This window comes from Lepidothrix coronata, unplaced genomic scaffold, assembly GCF_001604755.1.
Source record: "Lepidothrix coronata isolate B3197 unplaced genomic scaffold, Lepidothrix_coronata-1.0 Scaffold80, whole genome shotgun sequence".
Lineage (NCBI taxonomy): Eukaryota > Metazoa > Chordata > Aves > Passeriformes > Pipridae > Lepidothrix > Lepidothrix coronata.
Window position 1 is genome coordinate 3773138 of NW_016690260.1, and position 23204 is coordinate 3796341.

Sequence of the window (23204 nt, forward strand, 5' to 3'; positions counted from 1 at the left end):
GCTCACAAAAGGCTTGGTATCTCTTTGAGCAGTCTCAGTCCCTGGTAGATTAGCAATGCAAACAAACGAAAGCGTCTTGGAACCAGCCAGGGACTCCTGGCAAACCCATGTGTTTGTGACTGCTACCTTCATTGGAGACAATTGACATGACTGTGTCCTTTCCAGGCATTTCAAGCATTTATGTATTATCAGCTGCCTGGTCCAGGGCTGCAGAGTCCATCCAAGGGAGGACTGAGGTATGAGGACTGCTTGAAGTAGCTCCCATGGGTAAAAGCCTTAAAAAGCTGGATCTTTTGTGTAAGAAATCATTTTCTTGGATGGTTTGTAAATGTTCATTGCAAACTATCTCGTGCTGCTGCCAGACAGAATTACCTTAACTGGGACTTTATGGTTCAATCCATGGAGAGTCTCCCACATAAACACAGGCACAAATCAAAGTGCCTTTTTTTTGGAGAGAGCACTCCAAGTGGGCCCAGGCATCTCAGGCACAGCCTTTTACAGGACAGTGGCTGTGACAACATTGAAAAAGGTCTCAGTCTCTGAACTTCAGAGTCCCAGTGGGTGTCCTGAAAGGCTTCTTCAATAAAACCAGCAGTGTGTCACTTGTGCACTGCAAAAGGTCATCTGTTCCTCCCCAGATATCTGCACCCCAACCAACAGGGACAGATATTATATCAGGCTACTGAAGGAGAATCAGCAAATGTGGAGAAGGAAATCCATTTCCAATTCAAATACTATGTAGCCAGCTGGTTTTAGTCCTGATATTGTCTGTAGAAAGGTGAACAGTAAAAGCCTCTAGTAGGATTTGACTGCTCCTGAAGTGCCCTCTTGATTTGAGATCCTGGGATTCATAGTTGCAGGGCTGGATCTGCAAACCCTGAACTATATCCTGTAAATGGCCTGACAGTTCTTGGTTTGCCAGGCAGATATTTTCATGCTCTGATTCACCTGTCTGGAGTAAGACACTACATCTCAGCTGTCCTTGGAGAGAGTGTCAGGAAAAAAGTAGAGGTCTCCTCTCTATGTGTAACCATGACTTGACCCTCTCCATCCAGGACCAGACAGGGTGACAGCTTTCCTGAGGAGACCAAGTGTTTAAGCCAACCACCTGGTGTTATGTGGTGATCTGAAGTTTGCAGCTAGTGAACAGATCAGCTGAGGAGATCTGGGCCTTCACTGATGCTCTGGGCAGTCCAGAACTCTGTTGATTTTCCCTCCAGTTGGAGACTAGTTCATGGTCGAGGTGCCTGGCTCCTCATCAGGACAAGCCTGCCAGTGACAGCAGGGTGTCCCTGCAGGTGCTGCTTGGACAAGCTGCTCACCACATCCCTGTGCTTCTTTCCTTACTGAACTGGTGAAGAGAAAACAGGCAAGTAAGGGACGCCCTGGTTTATTAAAACAGGCTGGAATATGCCTCATGGAGAAGGTAAAGTCCAAAAGGTTTAGCTGACCTCCTCTGCACCCTGGTTTAGACATCTAGAAAGCCCTACTTTGCAGAGAGGTCTGTAACCCCACCTGATACCACCATGACTCCAGTGTGGGTGGAGAGCCTCACTCCAGGAGAGGTCAAACTGCTGTCTGGGCAGAGCACATGTTTAGCCTATCACTCTGAAAAGGAGCAGGAGCAAGTACTGTACAGGAACTGCCAGGAACAGGGGCAGGCACAGCACCAAGATGTGCCCTGTCCCTGCCAGGGCTGTCAGCCCAGTGCACATCCCACACTGGAGGAGCCCACGGGAGCAGGCTATGACCCTGCTTTGTGCTTGCACTTATTCCCAGTGTTTACCCTGGCAGTTGAAGCAGGTAACTTTATACCATTTCATCATTTTGTGGAAAGACTGTGAGGTGACCGGCACCTGATTTTGTTGACAGCTTTGAAGGAAACAATTTAATTATGCAAACCTGAAACTATTCTGTCCTTATTGCTGGGGCACATCCCCACTGATGGCAGTTGCAGTCTTCCCCCGGGCATCTGAGGGCACCTTCTGGCCCAGTCCAGCAAACACTGGAGGCTTAATATTACACCAATGAGGAATGGAGTAGCCAGCGGGATAGCCAACATTTATGCGTACAATCAAATGTGCAATTTGGGTCTGAGCACTTTGTCATATTCTTGGACTGTGTTTAAAAAGAAAAAGAAAAAAAGATGAAAACCCACAAATCACATTTAAGCTAGCAGAATGATTTATTAAGAAAAAACATTGACGGATTTTTGAAGTACTGAAAGGGTTGAAATAGTCTGACTAGAATGAAAATTGACACAAATTTTTACCACAATGCAAAAGGAACTTGAACTATTCTAATAAGAGTTTGCTTTAATGTTCATGCATGTCTTCACATCCTGCTTTTGGCAGTGGCCAGAAAAGAACTACTGAAATACTGTGAGAAAAGCTGTTCTCATGTTATTTCTGGCCCTGCTGTAATGCATGAAATCAGGACATCTCATGAGAGAGACTGATATTCAAGATTTTCAGTCTATTTTTCAGATAAAAAAGTCTGAATACATATCTAAATTTCTGGGTTTAGTCATGGCTAGATCTCAAAGCAACAAGTAAAGTATTCCTGAGGTCACAAGTCAAATAGTCACAATCCAGAAGAAAATATACTAGTTATATTCAAGTAACTTGGAGGAAAAACCTGTGAAGCCAATATTCACTTGCCAAGCTAAGGTGGATGGCTACTCATTCTCAAAATCACCCTTAATGACATCAGGGGAATTTCTAAAGTTTGTTCATAGGATATGATTAAACCTAAAGTGCTTGAAGACACCAGCGACTGTCATAGGCCTGATTCCGTGCATGTCTGTGGCCCTAATCTGTCTAAAAATCATTTTTGATAAATACCTTCAGGATCCAAAGAAACAAGGGCTCTATGAACTATATGTTTTCTGGTGCCCCTGCCAACTCCGAATAAATATGCTGTGTGTGCAGCCAAGGTCTTGGAGAATTATTTCCTGAAAACTACTTACTTTAGAACCAGAAGGAATTAATGAAGATGTGCCAGCTATTTCCTTCACTGGCTTGCATGCCTCAGCCTCACCAATAATAAATAGTAGCAGTGTTTACATGAATTATGCTGCTACACCTCATGTTTTGCACCCTGCAGAACCCATCTATTCTGTACACAAGCAGGAAAGCACAGACAGAGTATGAATTTGTTGCCTTTCCTTGGGTATCCACATCTGAGGCTGGCAATAGCTATCAAAGCCAAACTGCATTTTGAGCCTCTGGCTTTAGCCTCTGCTAAAATAGAATTTGTGTGTTTTAAAGCTATTTACAGAGGTTTAACATCAGTTCTACTAAAAAGGAGATAATACAGCTATCAGAACTGGTTAAACAGATTAATAGGATTGGCCTGACTTTTTGATCTGCTTGAATAAACGTATTTATTATTATTGGACAACTTTCTGAAAACTTTTAAATCATCAGAGATTTATAAATTATCAATTATGTAAGAGCTAGAGCATCTAGGGACACATTTTTATATGACTGCAAGCAGTAAGGAAGGACATTTTCAAACTCAGGCCAAAAACATTAATTGCAAGTCATCTTTAGAAGAATCTTCCCGCAAACCCATTTTATCCTCAGATTTTCTCAGGCTTCCTTTGCAGGAAACCAACCCACCACTGTGTGACTCCCAAGCAGAGTCAGAGAGAGCAGGATCCTGTGTCCTGGAGGGAACTCTCCCCAGGTAGCTTCTGATGCCTGACCCCACACAATCTTTAGAAAAACCAACATTGACTTTGGGGTTTTCCTTCAAGATCCAAAATCTCCTCAATCACATCCATGTTGCCAAGGCAACATGCTCTGACTCTGCCTGTCCTCTCCAGGACCTGATATCTACCAGAGGAGCTTCTAGACAGAAAATCATAGAAACTCTGACTCAACCGCACGAGGTTTAACGCTGTGTAAGCAGCCAAGAGGCTGAGGATAATTCAGAGGTTTTTTATGCAATAACTGGAGGGCCATCAAACTGAAGCATGTTATGACTACTTCACCCTGTTTAAAATCCTAAAAGTCAGCCTGAATCTTGCATCTTCTCTGTCTTGTCTCCGGAAAACGCCTTAGATTTGGGGTTGAAAGTGAATACGCTCTGGGCTGACGTGTTGGGAGCTGCTACCCAGTGCAGAGCTCTGTCAGTACAAAGGAGAGAGGAAACGTTTCTTCTGGTATTATTAACATGTCAGTAGCAGTGATAGATTCCAACTGAGATCAAGCTCTCTTGTATTAGCCGTGTGCCAAAAGCAGAGTAGGAAGCAGAGAAAGGGGAGGAAGCGTTATTATTCCTATGTTACAGCTGCAGGAGAGAGGCACGGGGATTGTGAAATCCTCGAGGTCGCACAAAGCCGCATGCGGCTCAAGCAGGGAATGGAGTCAGTCCCTCGGAGCTGCCCCTTCCGTCCCCTCAGCCCATGCATGTCTCCCTGTCTTGTTGGATTGGTTCACATTTTCGAATATTTGGGAACGCTTGAGAGTTGGGGCTGGTAGAGAGGACAGGTCCCAGGCAGATGCCACAGGAGTCACAGTGTCCTTGTGCGTTAGCGCACCAAATTTTACTCTCACCCACATGTACACCCTCTTCTCTTCCTGCCCAAAAAAGACAGGCTTGAGCAAAAATTCCTCATTGTTTGAACCATTCTGCAGATAATAATTTCAAAATTACTTAGCTTTATGCTTTCCAGTGGAACTAGAACAGGAATAAATAGTAGGGAATTCAATAACACAGTGTGATGTGTTTATTTTTGCACAGGTGACCTAAGAAAAATTAGATTTATAATTATAAGTGTTATAAGCTGTTCAACCTTTATGCTTAGCTCTTCAAAACAGTGATTCTTGCAATGTGACCTGCAATGTTAATGGTAAATCCAAACAAATCCACAAATGCAGTTTCCAAATGTAGAGCAGACATCACCATCTGAGATACTACATTAAATGAAACTGAGTCATTCCCTGGCCAGTAAAGACACCAAGGATGTGATTTTCCTCTGGGGATATTAAATACAGAATTTAAAACTCTTTTAAAAGAAACAGGATTATTAAATGAATAAAATATATAAAAGCATAGCAAAAGAACTAATTCTGATTATGTTGATACATTACACATAATTAAGAAAATCATCCTCTTTTGGGATATTTCACCTGCTATTGGTACAGAAAAAAGGGCTCCTGTACATATCTGAGGCTTGAGTCTCTGGCTTTGTATTTCTTGGGGTTAAGCAAAAAAGAGCAGCCGAGGAGGAATGGTGCAGACTGGAGCAACCCACACATCTTGACTCCATAAAGGGCAGAGAACTGAAGAAAACAGGCAGGCCATAAGTGCCATGAGTGGAGTCTCCTATGGGGCACATGCAGATCCCACCTGGGTCCTAAGAGCATGAAACGGAGACCAGTTCACACACATAAATGAAGCTTAATAACCAAGATGCCTGATCTTGAGACACTGACTCTATCCCAGGCCAAACTGCAGAGCTTCTCCTGCTGACCATGTTTCCTCCTAATTAACACTGCATTACACATAATTTTCATTCCTAGGGAAACAATCTGGCCCCCCTCTGGAGCCCTTTTGCCCTTTTGGCTTGTCACAGAGTTCCAACAGAACCTGAGCTAAGGGACACTGAGAAAACATGTCTCCTGCAAACACCATGGCCCTCCTCCTCCTACTTGTGCCCACTGCGCACAGCACCAGATGGACAACAGAGGCCCTATGGAAAGAATTTTGTTTTACATGGCCCAAGGGGATGGAAACCTAAAACATGCAATAGAAAATGGAGGTGGAACAGAGCAGTGAGTAAAAAAAAGATCCTGAGCACCAGTCAGGAGATTGTTTTTCTAACTCTTTGGGGATAGGTTCACATGGAAGTAGAAATAACTGAGATCATTGGTTGGAGACCTTGTTTTGTTTTTTAATTTTTCGTTTATTAATTCTTAAGACAAATCATATAATGAAGATGCAGAATGGAACTGGGTCTTCCACCCTCCTAGATGAAGCAACAGCTAAGTGTTGGGGGTTTCTAGATCTGCAGTTTGTCTGGGGCTTTTTCCACCACTAACCCCAGTTTGAAGGTGCTACCATAGAGGCCACCCACAGGACCCTGTCCTTCTTAAAAGAAACAGGGGCCAGCAACTGCCTGCTGCACCCACAAAGAGGCACCTGCCCCTTCCTCAGGTTTGCAAGCCCAGCTCCCTGCTTTCAAAGTGGTCTTGGTCCCCCCACTCCTGACAGCCATGACTAAGGCCAAGTCCAAGGCACAGCCACTTCCCCTTGCCATGCCACCACCCTGGCTCTAGGTTTCATCGCTGAACTGAGCTAGAAGCCAGATCACAAAATATTATGTGCTGTAGCACGAGTCCACTCCACAACCTGACCCATGCCCTCAGCCTACTCCTCTAAACACAAACAGCATGCCGCTCTTCCTGATTTGTGGAAGGCAAGAACTGGACCTTTACATAAGGTCATCCCCTCCATTTGTGCAGAGTGTGGTGCAGTTCTTGTTTTCGGCTTTCTCGGCACATGATGTCTGGTCCACTGTTCTGCAGCATTCAGTAGCCTGCAGACAGCAGAGCAGCTCCCTTAATGAACACCCTTCCTGGGTGTACACAGTAAGGAAATATCTGAGTTGAGTTGAAGCCTACACTGGAGCTACAGTCTAACATTTTGTCTCAGTCTGGTCTTGCTGTATCTGGAATTGAAACCAGGGTTTGGTTAATGGTCACATCTTCCAAGTTTCAGAACATCCTCTTGACAACCTCCTCGTTTCACCTTTATGCTGTTGTTGCACTCCCTGCTCTCAGAACTCCCCATGGTCTTTGGCCCTGCAGTTTAACAATATTACCTGCTGCAGCACCACCACCAAAGCCACTTTAAGAATAGTCACAGACAATGTTGGTGTATTTGCTTCCTGTATACGTGGTTCCACTTCAAAATATCTTCTTACCAGTTCCATGAAACCAAACACCCATCAAGAAAAGACATAAGCACACATTTTGCCTTTCAGGTAGTCCTTCACTGCTGTTGAGAAACCTTCCAACACACATTCCTCCACAGGTCTTTGCATGCAAAAAGGCCTGTAATCAGCTGGCAACTTCAGAGCTTGTCTTTGCTTTCTAGTAGCCCAACATAATTATGTCCCCCCTCAGATTCTGTATGCCCAGTATGATGACCTCACTGTTCCCAAGGATGGAGCACAGAGCCCCACTTAGTCTAAGCCAGTGGCTATTCTAGGCATAGATCCAACAAAATCTCCAGCTTGGTTAAGCAGGTTCATCCTTGTCTACATGTACCTCGGGACTTTGCTCAGCACTGATCCAGCTGCTGACAGGGATGGCAACAGATCTCTGCAGCTGCTCTCCCTGTGAGTGTGACTATGTAGATAACACCCCATTCTGCATAATCCTAACCAAATTCTCACCTATTTGACTTCTCAGGCCCTTCAACATACATGGCTGTAGTTATTTAGCCACCCAGCCTGCCATAGCGCAGAGCGTACCAGGGCCATGAGGAAATTCTTTGAATTTCGAACATATATGTTTACTGTGAAGGAATCTGCAGCTGGAGGGAGGAGCTGTGAGAATGCAATGCTAAGGAAATGTTTGCTGAAAGCATTTAAAAAATAACCAGAGCATGAAGCAAAGGACAAAAAGCAACATTATACTGGAAGTGCAGACCAGAAATGAGAACTGTAGTGAACTGAAGCTGAGTTGGGGGAGGTTTAGGTTAGATATCAGGAAAAAGTTCTTCACCCAAAGGGTGGCTGAGCACTGGAACAGGATCCCCAGGAAAGTGATCACACAGCACCAAGCCTGACAGAGTTCAAGAAGCATTCGGACAATGCTCTCAGGTCCATGGTGTGATTATTGGGGTGTCCTGCACAGGGCAAATAGTCAGACTCAGTGATCTGATGAGTCACTTCCAACTCGCATGTTCTATGATTCTGTGAACTGGTTTTGGATTGTCCTCTTCTCATGGCCAGAGAAGGGAGAGCAGGCAGCCCCAGTGGGGCTCTGCAGGGTATCTGCTCACTGCAGGCGGTGGGGTTGGGGCTGCAGCTTCTCTGCTGTCTGGAGCAGGGCTGGCACTGAGAAGCTCCATCAGTTGCAGCCTCAGGAGCAATTTCTCCTCTCAGCCTGACAGCACAGTTGATTTTTTCCTGGCTCTTCCAGTGAGACACATTAGGCCCCAAAGCACCTCTTTTAGGCTCTTTCTGCACGATATCCCTTGGAAATGTGCCTTGCTGCCACTTTCTGGCATGCTAACCTGGCCTACCAGCTGTCTGAAGCTGGGCACGCAAGCCTGGGCTGGGAGAGGGCTGTTGCAAAGAATGGCAATGAGCTTCCTGAAGCTCCAGCCTGGCAGGTGCCTGAACTCCTGCTGCGCCCCAGGGCCCCCACCCCTCTGTGGGATGCATGGGAGCCACAGTGGTTCTGTCAGTCGGCACTGCACCATCCTCAGGGGAGCCGGCTGCAGGCCGCGGTATGCGGCTAGCAACTATTGACTTATTTTTCCGTGCATGGCCGGGTAAGTAACCTTAATTAAAAACATGAAGCCCACAGTTTGTATCACATTCACGATGTTAAACAAGCTCTGGAAATAGAAACACTGTTTTCATTTAAGCTTTTCAACTGTGATCTAAGTAATAAAATATGGAGGGGGCGGGCGTGTGTGAGATTTACATGTGATGATTTGGGAGATCTCACTGCTTTAGAGGCTTGTAAGGCGCCGCAGTGCCAACTGCTCCTGCCACTGCCTCACCGCGTTTGGCAATGCCTGCCCCACACAGACTTTTGGTTTTTTCCAGAGCCGCTTTCCAAATGCTGATTTCTGCCATCGGCTCTTGTTGCTGTGATTTATTCTGGGTGTGGGTGTGGGATCTGCCAGGCCCTCAGCAACCTGCTGCCCTGGCTGCCCGTGCCCTGCTCAGCTCCAGATGGGCAGGCAGGTGAGAGTACCACACAGTACCATGCTACTGGGGACCACGGATGTCCTTGAGGACAGCCAGACACCCTGCCAGCACAGATAACAATCCCCCCAGCCCATGCCCAAGCAGCACCATCATCAGTAGACACAGGGAAGGAATACCTTTGCCTTCCCAAATCCTCCTGAGCATCCCGAATGAGCATCCATTCCACCATGGTGGACAGGCAGGAGGGAAGGGGCTTCCAAGGGCACTTGCTTAGTACCCTGCAGTGCATGGCCTGCCACTGCTCCAGAGGCTGCCTCAGTCTGCAGGGCCCAAAGGACCCTGCTGTGCCACATCTGTGCCTCCTCTCAGGAGCTGGGGACCAGAGCCTGCGCCTGCCTTGCCAGAGAAGATCACCCCTGCTGTGCCAGAGAGCCTGGGAGAGAAGAGTGGAAAGACAAGAGGGGGAACACTTTTCTGAGGCTGCAAACGACTATCACCTTCCTGTTTCACAAGAGTGAGCAGGAGCCCTCAGGATCTTGTTTTTAATCAAACCTGTCACTTTCTCAGACTCCTTTAGCTGTGATATAATTATAACAATACTTCCCAACTCTTAAACAGTTCAGTTGGGCATGATTGGAGCAGTGTGTTTTGCAGGAAGCCCCTAAACAGCATATTAGCACAGACTAACAGGAGACATTCAACCCACAGTGCTCCCCTATGCCCCCTTCTCCCCCGGCTGGTTCTGGGTTCTCTGGCCAGGGCACTGTGGGGCAGCCTTACCAGGGCCTTGCCCAAAGGTCAGTGGAAGTGTGGGATACATGGCCTACAGAGAAGCACTCCTGTGGTCATTTACACCTCTTTCTACCCTTTGTTTTCTCATCAGGGCACTGGCAGCAAGTTTTTCGTGTTTTTTTTCTCCCACCCTGGAGACAGCAATTTTTCTCCCTGAATGATGGGGTCTCTTCAGTGCATTGCCCTTCTCCACCCTCCCTCCTGCTTCCCTTCAGCAAATGGAGAAATTACAGTCGGGTCGGTGATCCCCGACGCCAAGGTGCCTCTCTCTTCCAGCGACCCTTTCCCCAGTGCGTGCGGCTGTGGGACGTCGCAGAGCGAGTCCGTGACGTCACGCCCCTATGAGGAGGAGTGCGGGGATGGGAGTGAGTCCCAGAAAACACCCCACGGTGGGGCAGAAACGGTGCGGCTGAGCCCGGGGTGGCGGGGCGAGCGGGAGTTCTCGAACTAGAGCTGCCGCGCCCGCAGCAGGTACCTGCCCCCTCCGTCCCCACCGCTCCAGCGCCGCGCCCATGGAGAACCGCGCACCCCTCCGCAGTGGCCTCTGCAGCCCGGGAAGACGGGCGGGGACAAGGCCAGGGTGATGGGAGGGGGCGAGGGAATACAAGAGGTAGCAGCTATGCCGATTCAGGTCCTTTGGTGTCACACTTGCGGGGACAAGGACAGGGACAGCGATGTGCCACGGAGACCGTGGGGTCGCGCGTGGTGCGCGCACGGGGGGGTCCGCGCCGCGCACATCCTGCCGGGCCCGCGGGCACAGACGGCTGCTCCCCGTTCACCCGCGGCGGTCAAATAACGTCTGAATTACATCCTTGTAAATATTGACTGTGGCCGTCTTCTTCGTTTCTGCGCACAGAAAACCGAAATGTTAAGCCCGCCGGGGCCGGGCTGCTGCGCCGGAGGGAGGCGCGGGGTGCGGGGTGTGGAGCAGCGGGGCCGGGGGAGCCGGGGCACATCCGTGGGAGCGGGACGGGGCCCCCGCAGACATCTCCGGCTACCGAGCATCGCATCTGTGCGAGAGCGCGCTGGCCGCGCCGAGGATGCTAAAGGGAGCGGGCTATCTCCTCGCTTGGGCTGTGGGCTAATTTATAATCCTTGGGCGGGGAGAAGGGGGGAGAGACGACACACAAGAGAAGACGGAGAAGCGTGGGGGGAGATGTTTCCTGGTATGGCTTCATTAAACGCCGGCGTTAATGAATGGCACAGGGCTGCGGCTGCTCCCCGCGTCCCCAACGAGAGTCTCTCCCGCGACCAGCGTGACACTAACGGGAGTCCTCAGCCGCCTTCCCCGGGAGACGCCCCCATACAGACGGTGGACTGCCCAGCCGTGCACTGCCGTCCCCTCGGATGCCCCTGGCCGGACTCCTACCGCCCCTCGACGCACCGCCCCTCGACGCCGCGCTGCCCGGGCGGGCCCCGTGCCCTTGCTGGGGCTGCTGGGGTCCCTTCGCCGGCAGTGACTTCCCCCGGGGATGGGGAGCGGTGGTCCCGACAGTGTAAGTGGCTGCGCTGCGGCTGTGCCTCCGGGCGCCGGCTCTGCGCATTCAGTAGTCGTTAAAAACAATTTGTTTCCCTCCCCGCTTGAGGAGGGGGAAGGGGAAAATCATTCCGGGGGAGGGGAGGGGAAGGGGGGAAAAAAAGGAGTGAGAGAGAGAGCAAGCGAGAGAGAAACACCAAACCCACAGAAAACCCGCGCTCCGAACTATTGCGACACGGAGCGAGGAGCGCGACGGTGGCCGGCGGCGAGGTGCGAGTGGGAGCGGGCCGGGCCGAGGGAGCGGGTCGGGGTTGGGTGGGGGGCCGTGGGAGCGGGCCGGGCCGTGGGAGGGGCGGGCCGCCTCCCCCCCGTGGGTGGACAGGCGGCGCCCGGTGCCTCCGCGCTGCCCCCCCGCCGGCCGCGCCGGGCGGGTCTCGGCGGTTCGGCGCGGCTGCCCGGTCACCGCTGCCGCCTCCCCGCAGCGCAGAGCGAGTCCCCGCACCTCGGAGACGGCGGCCAGCACGACGGCGGCCCCCAGCCCCCCACCATGAACACCATCGTCTTCAGCAAGCTCAGCGGCCAGGTGCTTTTCGAGGAGGACGCCAAGGAGCGGGAGCGGAGCGGCCGGCCCTACGTGGGGGTGGTGGAGGGCCCACACCACGCCGAGGTGCTGCTCCCCGACAGCCCGTCCATCAAGGAGAGCCTCAGCCTCCGCAACCGGCGGACAGGGTATGACGACCTCTCGTCTCCGCGCCGCGCACCGGCTTCGGGGGTGGCCCTGCCTGCCGGCGCTCCCGGCCGCCGCGCCGCCGGTGTGGGGTTGCGAGATGGGTTTCTGGCTGGGTCCTCCCCCGCGTCCCCCGATCCGTACTCTCTGGGACTCTCATTCCGCAGCTATAGTGGGAAATTCCGGCAATAGGTGATGCATGGGCGTCCGATCGGGCTGGAATGTGCCAGACAGAGCTCTCCTGTCCTGCAGCGCTTGACCTCCCCCCTCTGCCTCCCAACGAAAACAAACCGGGGACAGCGGGTCTCCACCGGCTTTTTCGGGCGCTTCAGGCAATTGAAGTCCCCAAAACAGAGGCGCCAGGCGGGACGTGTGGGACTTGGGGGACGAGGCGGCGGCGGTGCCGTGGCCGCGGTTCGCGTTCGGGGCTGGGGCGGGTGGGCGCTGTGCGGCCCCGGCACTTGTTCCGCCGTCCCCGCGGGTTCGCAGCGCGCCGAGCGAACGGGCAGGAAGGAGCTGCGTTGTCAGTTCGTTCCCAGGGATGGGATTTAGAACAGACTAGCGCGATGCCATTCAGGAGCTGGGTTAGGTGATGTTAGGATCGGTTTTGCTAAAACGGCAGCTGTGGCTGAGCTGCCTGCGGCTGCTCGCTTTTTTTTTTCTTTTTTTTTTCTTTCCTTTTTTTTTGGTGCTGGAACAGGTGAAATAGACGGTGATCAGAGGACGTGCAGGCTTCGGCGCGTTGTCAGCCTTAGCTCGGAGGGTTGAATTGGCGAGTGCTGACCAGACATTTCGGGTCAGTGTCACGAAGTAAAGACCGAGGAGCGCAGTCAGGCGGCTCAGAAAGCGAGGAGCCCCGGGGAGCTGCTTTTACTGCCGAATTTCCACCTTAGCGATTGCATCAGCTGGCCCACCACGTTTTACTGGTGGTGCTGGCCGGGAGGACGCGGGTTGTGTTTCACCGCAATGTCATTGCAGCCGATCGCGGCGGAGCGGGGCTGCCGAGGGAGCCCCGGGCGAGGCAGCGCCTGCGGCCGTTCAGCCCGGCCCCGCACGGCCCGGCCCCGCACGGCCCGGCCCCGCACCGCACAGCTCCGCACGGCCCCGCACAGCCCCGGGGCGCCCCCTGCCGCTGCCGCACGGAGGCCCCTCCGTCCCGCGCGGCGCTGCCGCCGGCCCCAGCCCGCCTCTGGCTTTCCCTTCGGATTCCTCCGGTTTTGTTCACTCACTTTTTTATTTTAGGCTGTTTTTTACAGAGAGACACCTTCGCTTTTTTTTTTTTTTTTTTTTTTTTTTAACGGAGCCTGTGTTTCGTTCCCCCCGGTATACGCCGTTTCCCTCGCCAGGCGCGGAGCTCAGCGGGCTGCCTTGCGTCGCTGCCGGCGGCGTTGGCAGCGGAACGCCGGTTCCCCCAGGAACACCGAGGAGAGAAATGATCCGGGAGCTGCTCGGTGCCGCGGGTGTCTCTGAATATCACCAGCAAATAAATCCGGGCGGGTGGTCAGGCTCGGCTGGCCCCGGGGCAGCGCGCACCGCAGCCGTGGAGTGCGCGGCCGGGCTGTGCGAGGAAAGCCCCTCTGTAAGCAGACTGGCCACACGCCTGGCAGGTGCCGGGCACCACTTTGCACCGCCGGAGCCCTGGCCCCGCCGAAATCCCCGCAGGGCAGGCGCCCGGGCCCGCGGCATTGTCGCGGCCATTCACCCGCTTTGGGTCTGCTCTCCCAGACCTTCCACGGGGAGTTTGGGGAGCTGGGGGCATCGCCTTCTCCTAGCAGCCGGCCGGGGCGAGAGGTGCGGCCGTGAAAGTCCCCGAGCACCTCGTGAGGACGGGGCTCGGATCCCCCGGGTAGGACGCACCCCGGGGCTGGGGCACCCCGCGGACAGGGCGCTCCTACCGCCCTCGCCGGAGCGGCCGCGCAGAGGAGCCCGGGTCCAAACGGGGGGAGCGGGCAGGTGCCCCTTAGCCCCGGCCCTCAGCGCCCCTTCTCCGCGGCAGGGCGCGGCAGAGCGGCGGGAAGGTGCGGCACAAGCGGCAGGCGCTGCAGGACATGGCGCGGCCACTCAAGCAGTGGCTCTACAAGCACCGCGACAACCCATACCCCACCAAGACCGAGAAGATTCTGCTGGCCCTCGGCTCCCAGATGACCCTGGTGCAGGTAAGGAAACCTCTACCACCACCTTTGGAGGCTGCTCTCGGGCGTTTCATGGACGGGAGAGACTGGGACAACGTCAGCCAAAGCTCCTCTGTGAGCTGAGCAAGGGGCAGCGCTGGGTATCAGGGACCACTGGTGCAGCCAGCAAGACCAAGGGTCCTGTGTGCATCCCTCGTCCGCCCTGCCCAGGGCTCCCCTGGCCCAGGAGGAATGTCTCTCCCAAGTAAGAATTACCACATCTGAGCTATCCTGGCTGGGGAAGTGCTAAAGACAATCAGCAAAAGATGTGTGCTCGCCCTCCTAGGAATAGATACTCTCATCCTTTCATCTCATTCATAAGTGCAATGAAAATACTTTTGCTTAGTCTTTAGAAATCTTCAGTTAAAAAGAAAAAATCAGTGATGGGAGATTTTAGCACAGAATAGGAATTGCTGAGGAAATTGTAGGAAGCTACTCTTTTCCCTTTCGAAAATGGGCTAGGATGAAAACTGTTCTATTGTTCTGATAATAATTGTCATCACCTGTTGCGCAGACATTAGCGTTACCATACGTGCTGTGTTCAGCAGCTCAGCACACAGTGTCTGCGCTTCACAGTCTTGCAGGAATTATCACTGCAGTGTAATTAGACACGGAGAGTAATTGTTTTGCTCTCAGGTAATACTCCCCTGAAATGACTGACAGTTGTCTTGCCGTAAGAGGCATAAAGTTTGCTGCAAATGTTCATAAATCTTAGTTCTTTTTTCTCTTTGCCATCTGGCACTCTATTGAAATATGTGGTTAAATGCTATCAGTTGCCGAGTGATGCTATCTCAGGTCTGGATGCTGAAAAGATTTATGCATTGTGAATAATCACATTTCCTTACTGCAAGTTACTGCTAGGTGCATAAAATAAAACCCATGTGTTTGCAGGATTGGGTCCTCGGCACTCTACCTAACACATTATGTGTCACTTTGCAAAGGACACAAAGAGATCAAAATAGCACTAAGTATTAGAAAAAGTGGAGTGCTTTTTTGAGTGCTCCTTCAAAAAAAACCTGTGCTATGAACTTCAGTTCTAGCAATGGAAAAATTAAAAACTTTTACACTTTAGTATCTCACTATAAAACTGCTACACTAGAAAAAACACTATAGCTTTGACAAAAATAATATTAATGTCTCAGAAGATGTAACTAAAACAACTTCTCTTGCTTTTAAAAAATATACGTGAAAGGTTTGTTCAGACTTTTAAAAATATGATTGCATAAAGACTGTACTTTCAATGGGACAATTCAATAGGAGTACTTTATTAGACCATGGCTTTTAGAATATTCCTTTATTTTTACATGGGATTTAAAACATACATCCATGTTGGGAGACAGTAATATCATCTTGAGGACTTCTGCTGCTCTTATATAAATGCCTTGGAACAAAGAGACAACGGGACAAAAACTGATGGGTTTTTACAGCATTTCTCTCGTGGCAGCTTTGATAAATCCTGATGGGGATAAGTTGTATTAGCCTCTATAAAAGCATGAAGTGTGCCATGGCCACTACTCAACAGTTTTATGATCTACATAAGGCGTAGACTAAAATTAAAAGGAATCAAGGAGAGTTACATTTAGCTCTCTGAGACCCCCCCTGTCACTCAAGCTGAATTTGACGAGCCTCGTTTCTCTGTACTGTAATATTTGAAAGAGTTGTGCAAACAGGCACATCTATCTTCATTTAAAGAAGCACACCATCAAAAAGAAACCCCAGGTGTTTCTTCCATCATTTGGGTACAGTGCTCTTTTAACCAAGGAATACTATCGCATCTATATGAGGTGTAAATACATATATCTGGCACCAGCAGTAATTCCAGAACCTGGAAGGACAAAACAACACACACTCCACACCTACTTTTTGGATGCCCAGAAAGAACAAGACTGTAATCCAGATCAAAATTTTTCTTCTCAGAGAATAAGAAAGAGCATGTCTGGCTGTGATCTCAGTCACACAGGGTACATCTGAAACAGCTTCCCTGGAGGCTGTGCTCTTTCAGATGAGTAGTATAACCAAGAGCAGGCTGGGATTGGGCTTCAGTGTCTCTTGGAAAGTTTTGGTTCTGTCCCAGGAGGGGCATTATGCAAAAGCATCAACCAGGGTTGCCTGCAAACTGCTTTTCTAATCAAGTAACATCACTGGACACTGTTGAAGAACCAGAAGTCAGTGTATGATGCTTTATCTGGGTTACATGACTTCATGTCCCATATTTCTTACTCTTTTTCCATTTCTCGGTGCTGTCCTGTGGTGTTTTTTCCCACAGTTTTCTACTCCTGTGGAGGCAGTTGTCTGCTGACAGCTCCTTCCTCTTTTCAGCATCCCTTGTGTTCTGACTGCCGTTGCAAGCCCTAGGGGAGGCAAAAGATACTGTTGAAAATCCCTTTAAGTTTCTGCCACAATGCTGTTTAGAGAATGAATGGTTGGGTTATTTTGTTTTTCTCCTGACTGATGATCTTGGAAAAGGTCTTCAGCAGCTGCCTGGAAGATGAGGTTGATCATAGTGATTTTGATAATATAGCTGTAACTCTTCTCCCCGTGCTTTTCTTTCATCTAATGAACCTTATTCCATTATGTACCATTGGTGCAAAGGAGCTTTTGCAGGACCATGGCAAAGATAAAACCAATTCTTCTGTGAGATGAAGAGGTGAACATCCAGCCCTGTTTTTTACTTTTGTTATTAGGACAGTATTTGCATGTCAAATCTTCCACAACTTTATTTTCATCAGTTTTGCTATCACCCGGTTGGCTGATTTTAAATTAATTTATTCTACCTCTCTAATACTTTGGCTTACCCTTCTGTTCCTGGGTGCGGTGGGACAGCAAGTGGACTATTCCAGCTGCATGTCCGAGTGCACTGCTGAAGAAAAGTCAGTCTTTCAAGGAGGTAGGATTTTGCAGGAATCATAAATCATCTTGTTTCTTAAGTTGTAGTAGCAAAACCTGGGGCAAATTCTGGGCCGACTTACTCCTGTGCAGGCCAACAAGGTCTTTGGGAGTCCTCAAGGCAAATGTTATTGCAGATTTCAGTCCAACAGTCCAAAGTTTTCTACTTCCATAACTGCCAAAGCAGGAAACCAAAAAAGCAATATAGTTTGAAAAGGCATTTTATGTTTTACTCCAATTAGATTCCAATTCAGAATCCAATAATTTGTCCTATTAATATGCTACATTTTCATTTGTATTATTACCACAGTGCTTGATTTATTTCATTTTAAATTTTGGTTTAGATATTCTTGTGAAATAAAAAAGAAAAATGGCTGTATATTCCTTCCAGAAAGAAATATGAATGGGTGTATTGTTGAAGAGAAGGTTTTTCAATATGAGGATTAATCTATTGGTCATGTGCTGCTATGGATTTAATAGTATTCAGATTTATAAAAGCATATCTGGATTACTGGAGGAGGAGAATCGCTTGATGTCTGTTCCTTTACTGAACCTTTGGCTACTCTTAAGCAGTGAAGCAGAACAAATTACAATAAAAATTAAGAAGTTTCTTCTGAAGTAAAGCCAAAGGGTCAATATTTCATGATGCCGATGTAAGTACCTGATGCTCTTTGGGAACAACTGAGTTACTGTAAAAAAATGAATGCTAGAAAGAACATCTATTGTCATTCCTCTTGGCTTTTGTCTTTTTACTTCCTGAAGAACTACACGATCCTTACTTTACCAGAATAGTGAATTTCATCACATGTGTTTTTCAAGATACTTGATTCTTGGGAGGTTTCTATGACAAAGATTTTCTCACTGGCTTGTATGTAAATCATTGTTTTGGGGGTTTTATTATTTTTGGAGGTCACAGTAATGTAACTTGGGACTATGGTAAAGGATGGATATTTTTGGCAGCTTGGTTGTTTCTTTTTGCAATAGTTAAGGTAAATGTGGTGCAAACAGGCATTTGTTGTGAGTGGAAACTACAGCGTAGGCATGCAGCTTTTAAAAGACTACATGGATAGACAATGTAACATTTTGAAATTAGTGACAAAACTGTTCTTGGCTTTAAAGGAGCCAAGAAGAGCCTATGATAACCCAGGTGGTGGCCGTGGGTCAGAATGAATGTGCTGTCTGGACAGCCTCTTCCAGTTTGCATGGCTGGAGGTATTCCCCTACTGAAGAGTGGGAGAGGTATCGAATCTCGTGATGTCTTAAAAACCAAGATCTTCCAGCAACATATACCAGTGCCCAAGAGCAGGAAAGCACCCAGAGATACTACATCATAGATTTAGCCAAAAAATCTCTTAAATGGATTTGCCTAACTTTCCTCCAGCTTTATTGGGCCTTGTTGTAATTGCATTTGGGATAAGAGTATCTGGCATGAATTTGCTGCTTTGTGCTTTAGAAGAAGGCTTCTCTTCTAAAAACTGACCTGGGGTTCTTTCAGAATCATAGAATCATTTAGATTGGAAAAGACCTTTAAGATCATCAAGCCCAGCTGTTAACCCAGCACTGCCAAGTCCACTGCTAAACCATGTCCTTAGGCACCATGTCTGTACTTCTGTTAAATATCTCCAGGAATGATGACTCAACCATGGTAACTTCCCTAGGCAGCCTATTCCAGTGTCTGAGAACCCTTTCTGTAAAGAAATTTTTCCTAATATCCAATCTAAACCTCCCATGATTCAACCTGAGGCCATTTTCTCCTGTCCTATGACTTGTCACTTGGGAGAAGAGACCAGCTCCCACCTTGCTACAGTCTCCTTTCAAGTAGTTGTAAAGAGCAACTGAGCCTACTTTTCTCCAGACTAGACACTCCCAGCTCTCTCAGCTGCTCCTCATCAGACTTGTGCTCCAGACCCTTCACCAGCTCTACTGCCCTTCTCTGGAGATGCTCCAGCACCTCAATGTCTTTCTTGAAGTGAGGGGCCCAGAACTGAACACAGGATTTGAGGTGCGGCCTCACCAGTGCTGAGTACTTGGCTCCCTGGGCACTCTGCTGGCTCGTGTTCAGCTGCTGTCAACCAGCACCCTGAGATCCTTTTCCAGCCACTCTTCCCCTAGCCTGTAGTGCTGCCTGGGGTTGTTGTGTCTGAAGGGAACTTCACCTTCTTGAACCTCCTACCATTGGCCTTGACCCATTGATCCAGCCTTTTCATATCCCACTGCAGAGCCCTCCTGCCCTCCAGAACATCAACCCTCCCACCCAACTTGGTGTGTCTGCAAACTGACCGAGGGTGCCCTTGATCCCCTTGTCCATATAATTGATAAAGATATTAAACAGAACTGGCCCCAGCTGAGTCCAAGGGAACACCACTGGTGATTGTCCACCAGCTGGATGTAACTCCATTCACCAACACTCTCTAGGCTCAGCCATCCGGTTTTCTACCCAGCAAAGAACACCCCCAGCCAAGCCACGAGCTGCCAGTTTCTCCAGGAGAACACTGTGGGAAACTGTGTCAAAGGCTTTACTAAGGTCCAGGCAGACACATTCACAGCCTTTCCCTCATCCACTAAGTGGGTCCCCTTGTCACAGAAGATCAGGTTGGTCAAGGAGGACCTTCCTTTCACAAACCCATGCTGGCTGGGCCTGATTCCATGATTGTCCTGTACGTGCTGTGTGATGGCCCTTAAGATGATCTGCTTCATAAAGAGCAGGAGGACAAGGTGCAGTATATTTATCTCATTATGAGATAATGATCAAATACTACTATTTCCTTCTCTCATGGCAGAAGACTTAAAATATGACTCATCTTTTCATACTGATATGCAGAAAGCAAAGCATTGGCATGGGAAGAATGAGCCCAAAATAAACCAAGAGTACCATGCAGAAATCACTCTGCCAAATTTAATTGCTTTTAGGTATGAGTCACGCTAATACTACCCTATCTTTCTTCTCTGTACGTGGCACTTCACTGATGAAATATTTCCATCTGTAATGAAATGCAGCATAATGAAATCTTTCTTATGAGAGATTGGAAAGCTGTCAGTTTTGTAAAATGCTGCAGTAACTGCTATCGTGTTCAGTGAGACCCAGATTGATCCATCTCTATTGTTAGTACTTGATTTCAGAGTTACACTAAGTCATATGGTAGCCAGGTGACTGCTGCTTCAGCTAAGCAGTCTGGAGTGAGTTTGTTAACAGCACCAGAAAGTGCATGGATTCCAGCTCACCCTTTCTCATTTACTATAAAAATTGCTGTGTCAATATGATGAATATCAGCAAGTAGCCTTGGAAGAGAATGAAAATTGCTTACTCTGCCAGCTACCGTTTTGGTCTTCTAACCTGTCATAGTAAACTACATGGCTTGTAAAGTTATGTGTTTGGCATCTGAGCACTGATCCAGGGCTCACTGTATTTTCAGTGGAACCCTGTTTCATGTAAACATGATTTAAAGTAAAATCCAAGTGACAGGCTTAGGGCATCACTGCTGAGTTCTGGGTGTGATTCTGAGCTGAAGCCTTGTTTTTCCTTCAAGCAGATAGTGCTTATTTTTCTCCTAATCACCCTAGAAGGGATTATTGATTGATCCAGAATCATTAGAGAGATACTTCTGTGTGATTTATACAATCTTAGCTGCAATAGACAGATGACAATACTATGGCCAAAATCCAACAGTGAGGTCTACAGTTTGGCTCTCTGTTCGGTGGGGTAGCATGTATTAATAAAACGTGTGTTAACTTGCTTTGCAGGTTATCGCAAATTAAATGATATGATTATTCCCAGGTCAGAATATGATGGTAGTGGTCTTGATTTCTCTGCGTGCATGTTCACAACACAAATATGTGAGTGGGGCTATAGGCTCCTGATGTTCTTTACATTCTCCGTTGCAAGTAATGCTACTCTGCCTCCTTCTTGCAGAGGTCATGTCAAAATACACTTATTCCTTCAAGGAGTAGATAGCACTTTTAAGACTTGATTTATCATTAAACAAATATTGTTAGAGTGTAAGTAGCTTGCTTCTGCTCTTCCTGGTAGTAAAGTTATGGTAATGTCATTGTGTCAGTATTTTCTATTTTATATAATTTTAAGTTACAGTAGAATCAAGGCCAGCATTTTCTTAGGTGTGCTTTCGTGCAAAGTCACTGCGAGTACATGCATCCTCTTTGGTGGTTTGATTAGTAGTGCTGGCACAGAAGAGTAGACTGTGCCTTTTTGCTTGTTCAGTGCCTAAAACACTGTGAAATCCTTGTGTTTGAGCCCGACTTTGTGGTGACCCTGTATGCTAAAAGGATACTAACATATATCCATTTTGCTCTGTAAAACTCCAGAAAACTCTCTGCAGCTGGGAAGGAAGCCAAACCAGACTATTGTTTAGTAGTCACCTTCTGAGGAATCTGCATCTTCACTGTTTTTTAGGGTGTACACAACAAAAAGCGTTAATAAAACCTGCTGCTCTGTAGAGCATATGGTTGATTTCTGCAGTGACTCTAAGTTGTACTCTGTGTAAGACTTTCCTGATACCCCCTGCTTGTCAGACATACAGTACAAGGGAGAATTTGGGCTTTTATATATACAAAGTCAGAATGAGTTTTTCTGTTCAACAGCCTTATTGTAGCCTATATAAATGTCAAAGGAAATTACTGAATATTAGATATTAGTTTTAATTTAGGATATTAGTAGTATATTGAAGGTTCATATTGAAAGTTCAAGGCATTATCTTTAAAATAAAAAAAAATTAAATATGAATATAAACTTACTATTTATGACTCCTTAATTGAAACCTTGCAATAATGTGGTTTTGCTAACACTTGTGAAGGGTGAGAAGGCTGAACCTGCCTTCTTATTTGAAATTCCTGCTCTGCTCAGTGATCGTTTCATGGACTTTTTTTCTTATTTCTCTTGTTTGCCATTTCCTTGAAACATACATAAAACTCATGAAAATTCTAAGGGTTGGATTTGTTTGTTTGTGTAATTTTCAAAGGAAACTAATACACTCATTTGTATGCAGGTATCAAACTGGTTTGCCAATGCAAGACGTCGCCTGAAGAACACTGTCAGGCAACCAGACCTTAGCTGGGCTTTACGAATAAAACTGTACAACAAGTATGTTCAAGGAAATGCTGAACGACTCAGCGTGAGCAGCGATGACTCATGCTCTGAAGGTTTGTTGATGCTCTGTTTATCGATTTTAAATGGACTAAAATATATTTAGAAAGTATCAGATACCCTAAGTTAGCTCTAATTTTTAATCACAAAACACCCTTAGTGGATCCACCTTTACTTTTTTTGAGAATTAGGTGCCTTTTTTGGATCCCACCTACTATGCAGCCTTGCAAAGCGGGATTGTATAAGTTATTCAAGGTGGCAATCTGGCTGCATGTTATTATATTTCATTGTTACTAGACAGATAATTGTTAGTTCATTAGATTCTACAAGTCTATTCCTTTAATCTGCATTGAAGGAAAAAATTAATTACATTTGTTAGTATAAAGAAATGAGAAATCACTTGACTATTACTTTCCTTAATGGGAGGGCTATAGCAATATCATGTCATTAACAGGAGAATCTGATTAACAAGAGAATCTGATTAACTTTGATGGAGCTTATTAGATGGTAGACTGAATATTACTGTTATTTATTTTATGTATTTTGCCAGCAAATGTTTTTCATAAAAGATGCACTGAAATTCTTTCTTATTCAAATTAGCAAATGCAAGATTTACTTTTTTAAAATGCCCTATATTTTTTATAGAACATTTGTATTAATTAGGTCTATAGGTACTTTGATCAGGCAGTTGTGACACGGAGATACAATGACAGGAACAAATGATACAGAACATTGTCAGAAATCTGTATGTGAATTCTTAGAAGAATACATGTCAATTTGCACTCAGTTGCAAATATCTTTGTTCTAATTTCAGTCTGTACTCACATTTCTTTTGTATGCACTTCCCGTGAAAAGATTGATTGCAGGACAATTAAAAGAGTACAGTTTAGGCAAATACACCTAAATATGATATGGTGTTCAGGAGAACCAAATTTCAAGTAAGGATAGTAAGAATTCATTTCATTTACACATATTTTTAAACGCTTGTCATTGTTTAGGGCACTTTTCAGTTTTTTTCTACTTGCCTTGTGTTACTCATGAACGAATTAGACTGAAAGAGTGTTTTGTACAGCTAATTAATTTAGAATAGCTGGAACATCGGAGAACCACAGGAACTACTATGAGCAACGTGTGAAAAGAAGAAAATGAAAATC

At 47.5% G+C, this 23204-nt stretch overlaps 1 protein-coding gene across 1 annotated transcript in view; it reads left to right on the plus strand.

The window, feature by feature from the left end:
* The first annotated feature begins 11355 nt into the window (after positions 1-11355).
* Positions 11356-23204, plus strand: part of MKX (mohawk homeobox) — a 48853-nt gene continuing 37004 nt past the window's right edge. Inside the window, exons 1-4 of the mRNA XM_017820186.1 lie at positions 11356-11438; positions 11651-11897; positions 13892-14051; positions 21953-22106. Coding sequence (XP_017675675.1) covers positions 11716-11897; positions 13892-14051; positions 21953-22106 — 496 coding nt within the window. The 5' untranslated portion in view covers positions 11356-11438; positions 11651-11715. The remainder of the gene's footprint in view (positions 11439-11650; positions 11898-13891; positions 14052-21952; positions 22107-23204) is intronic.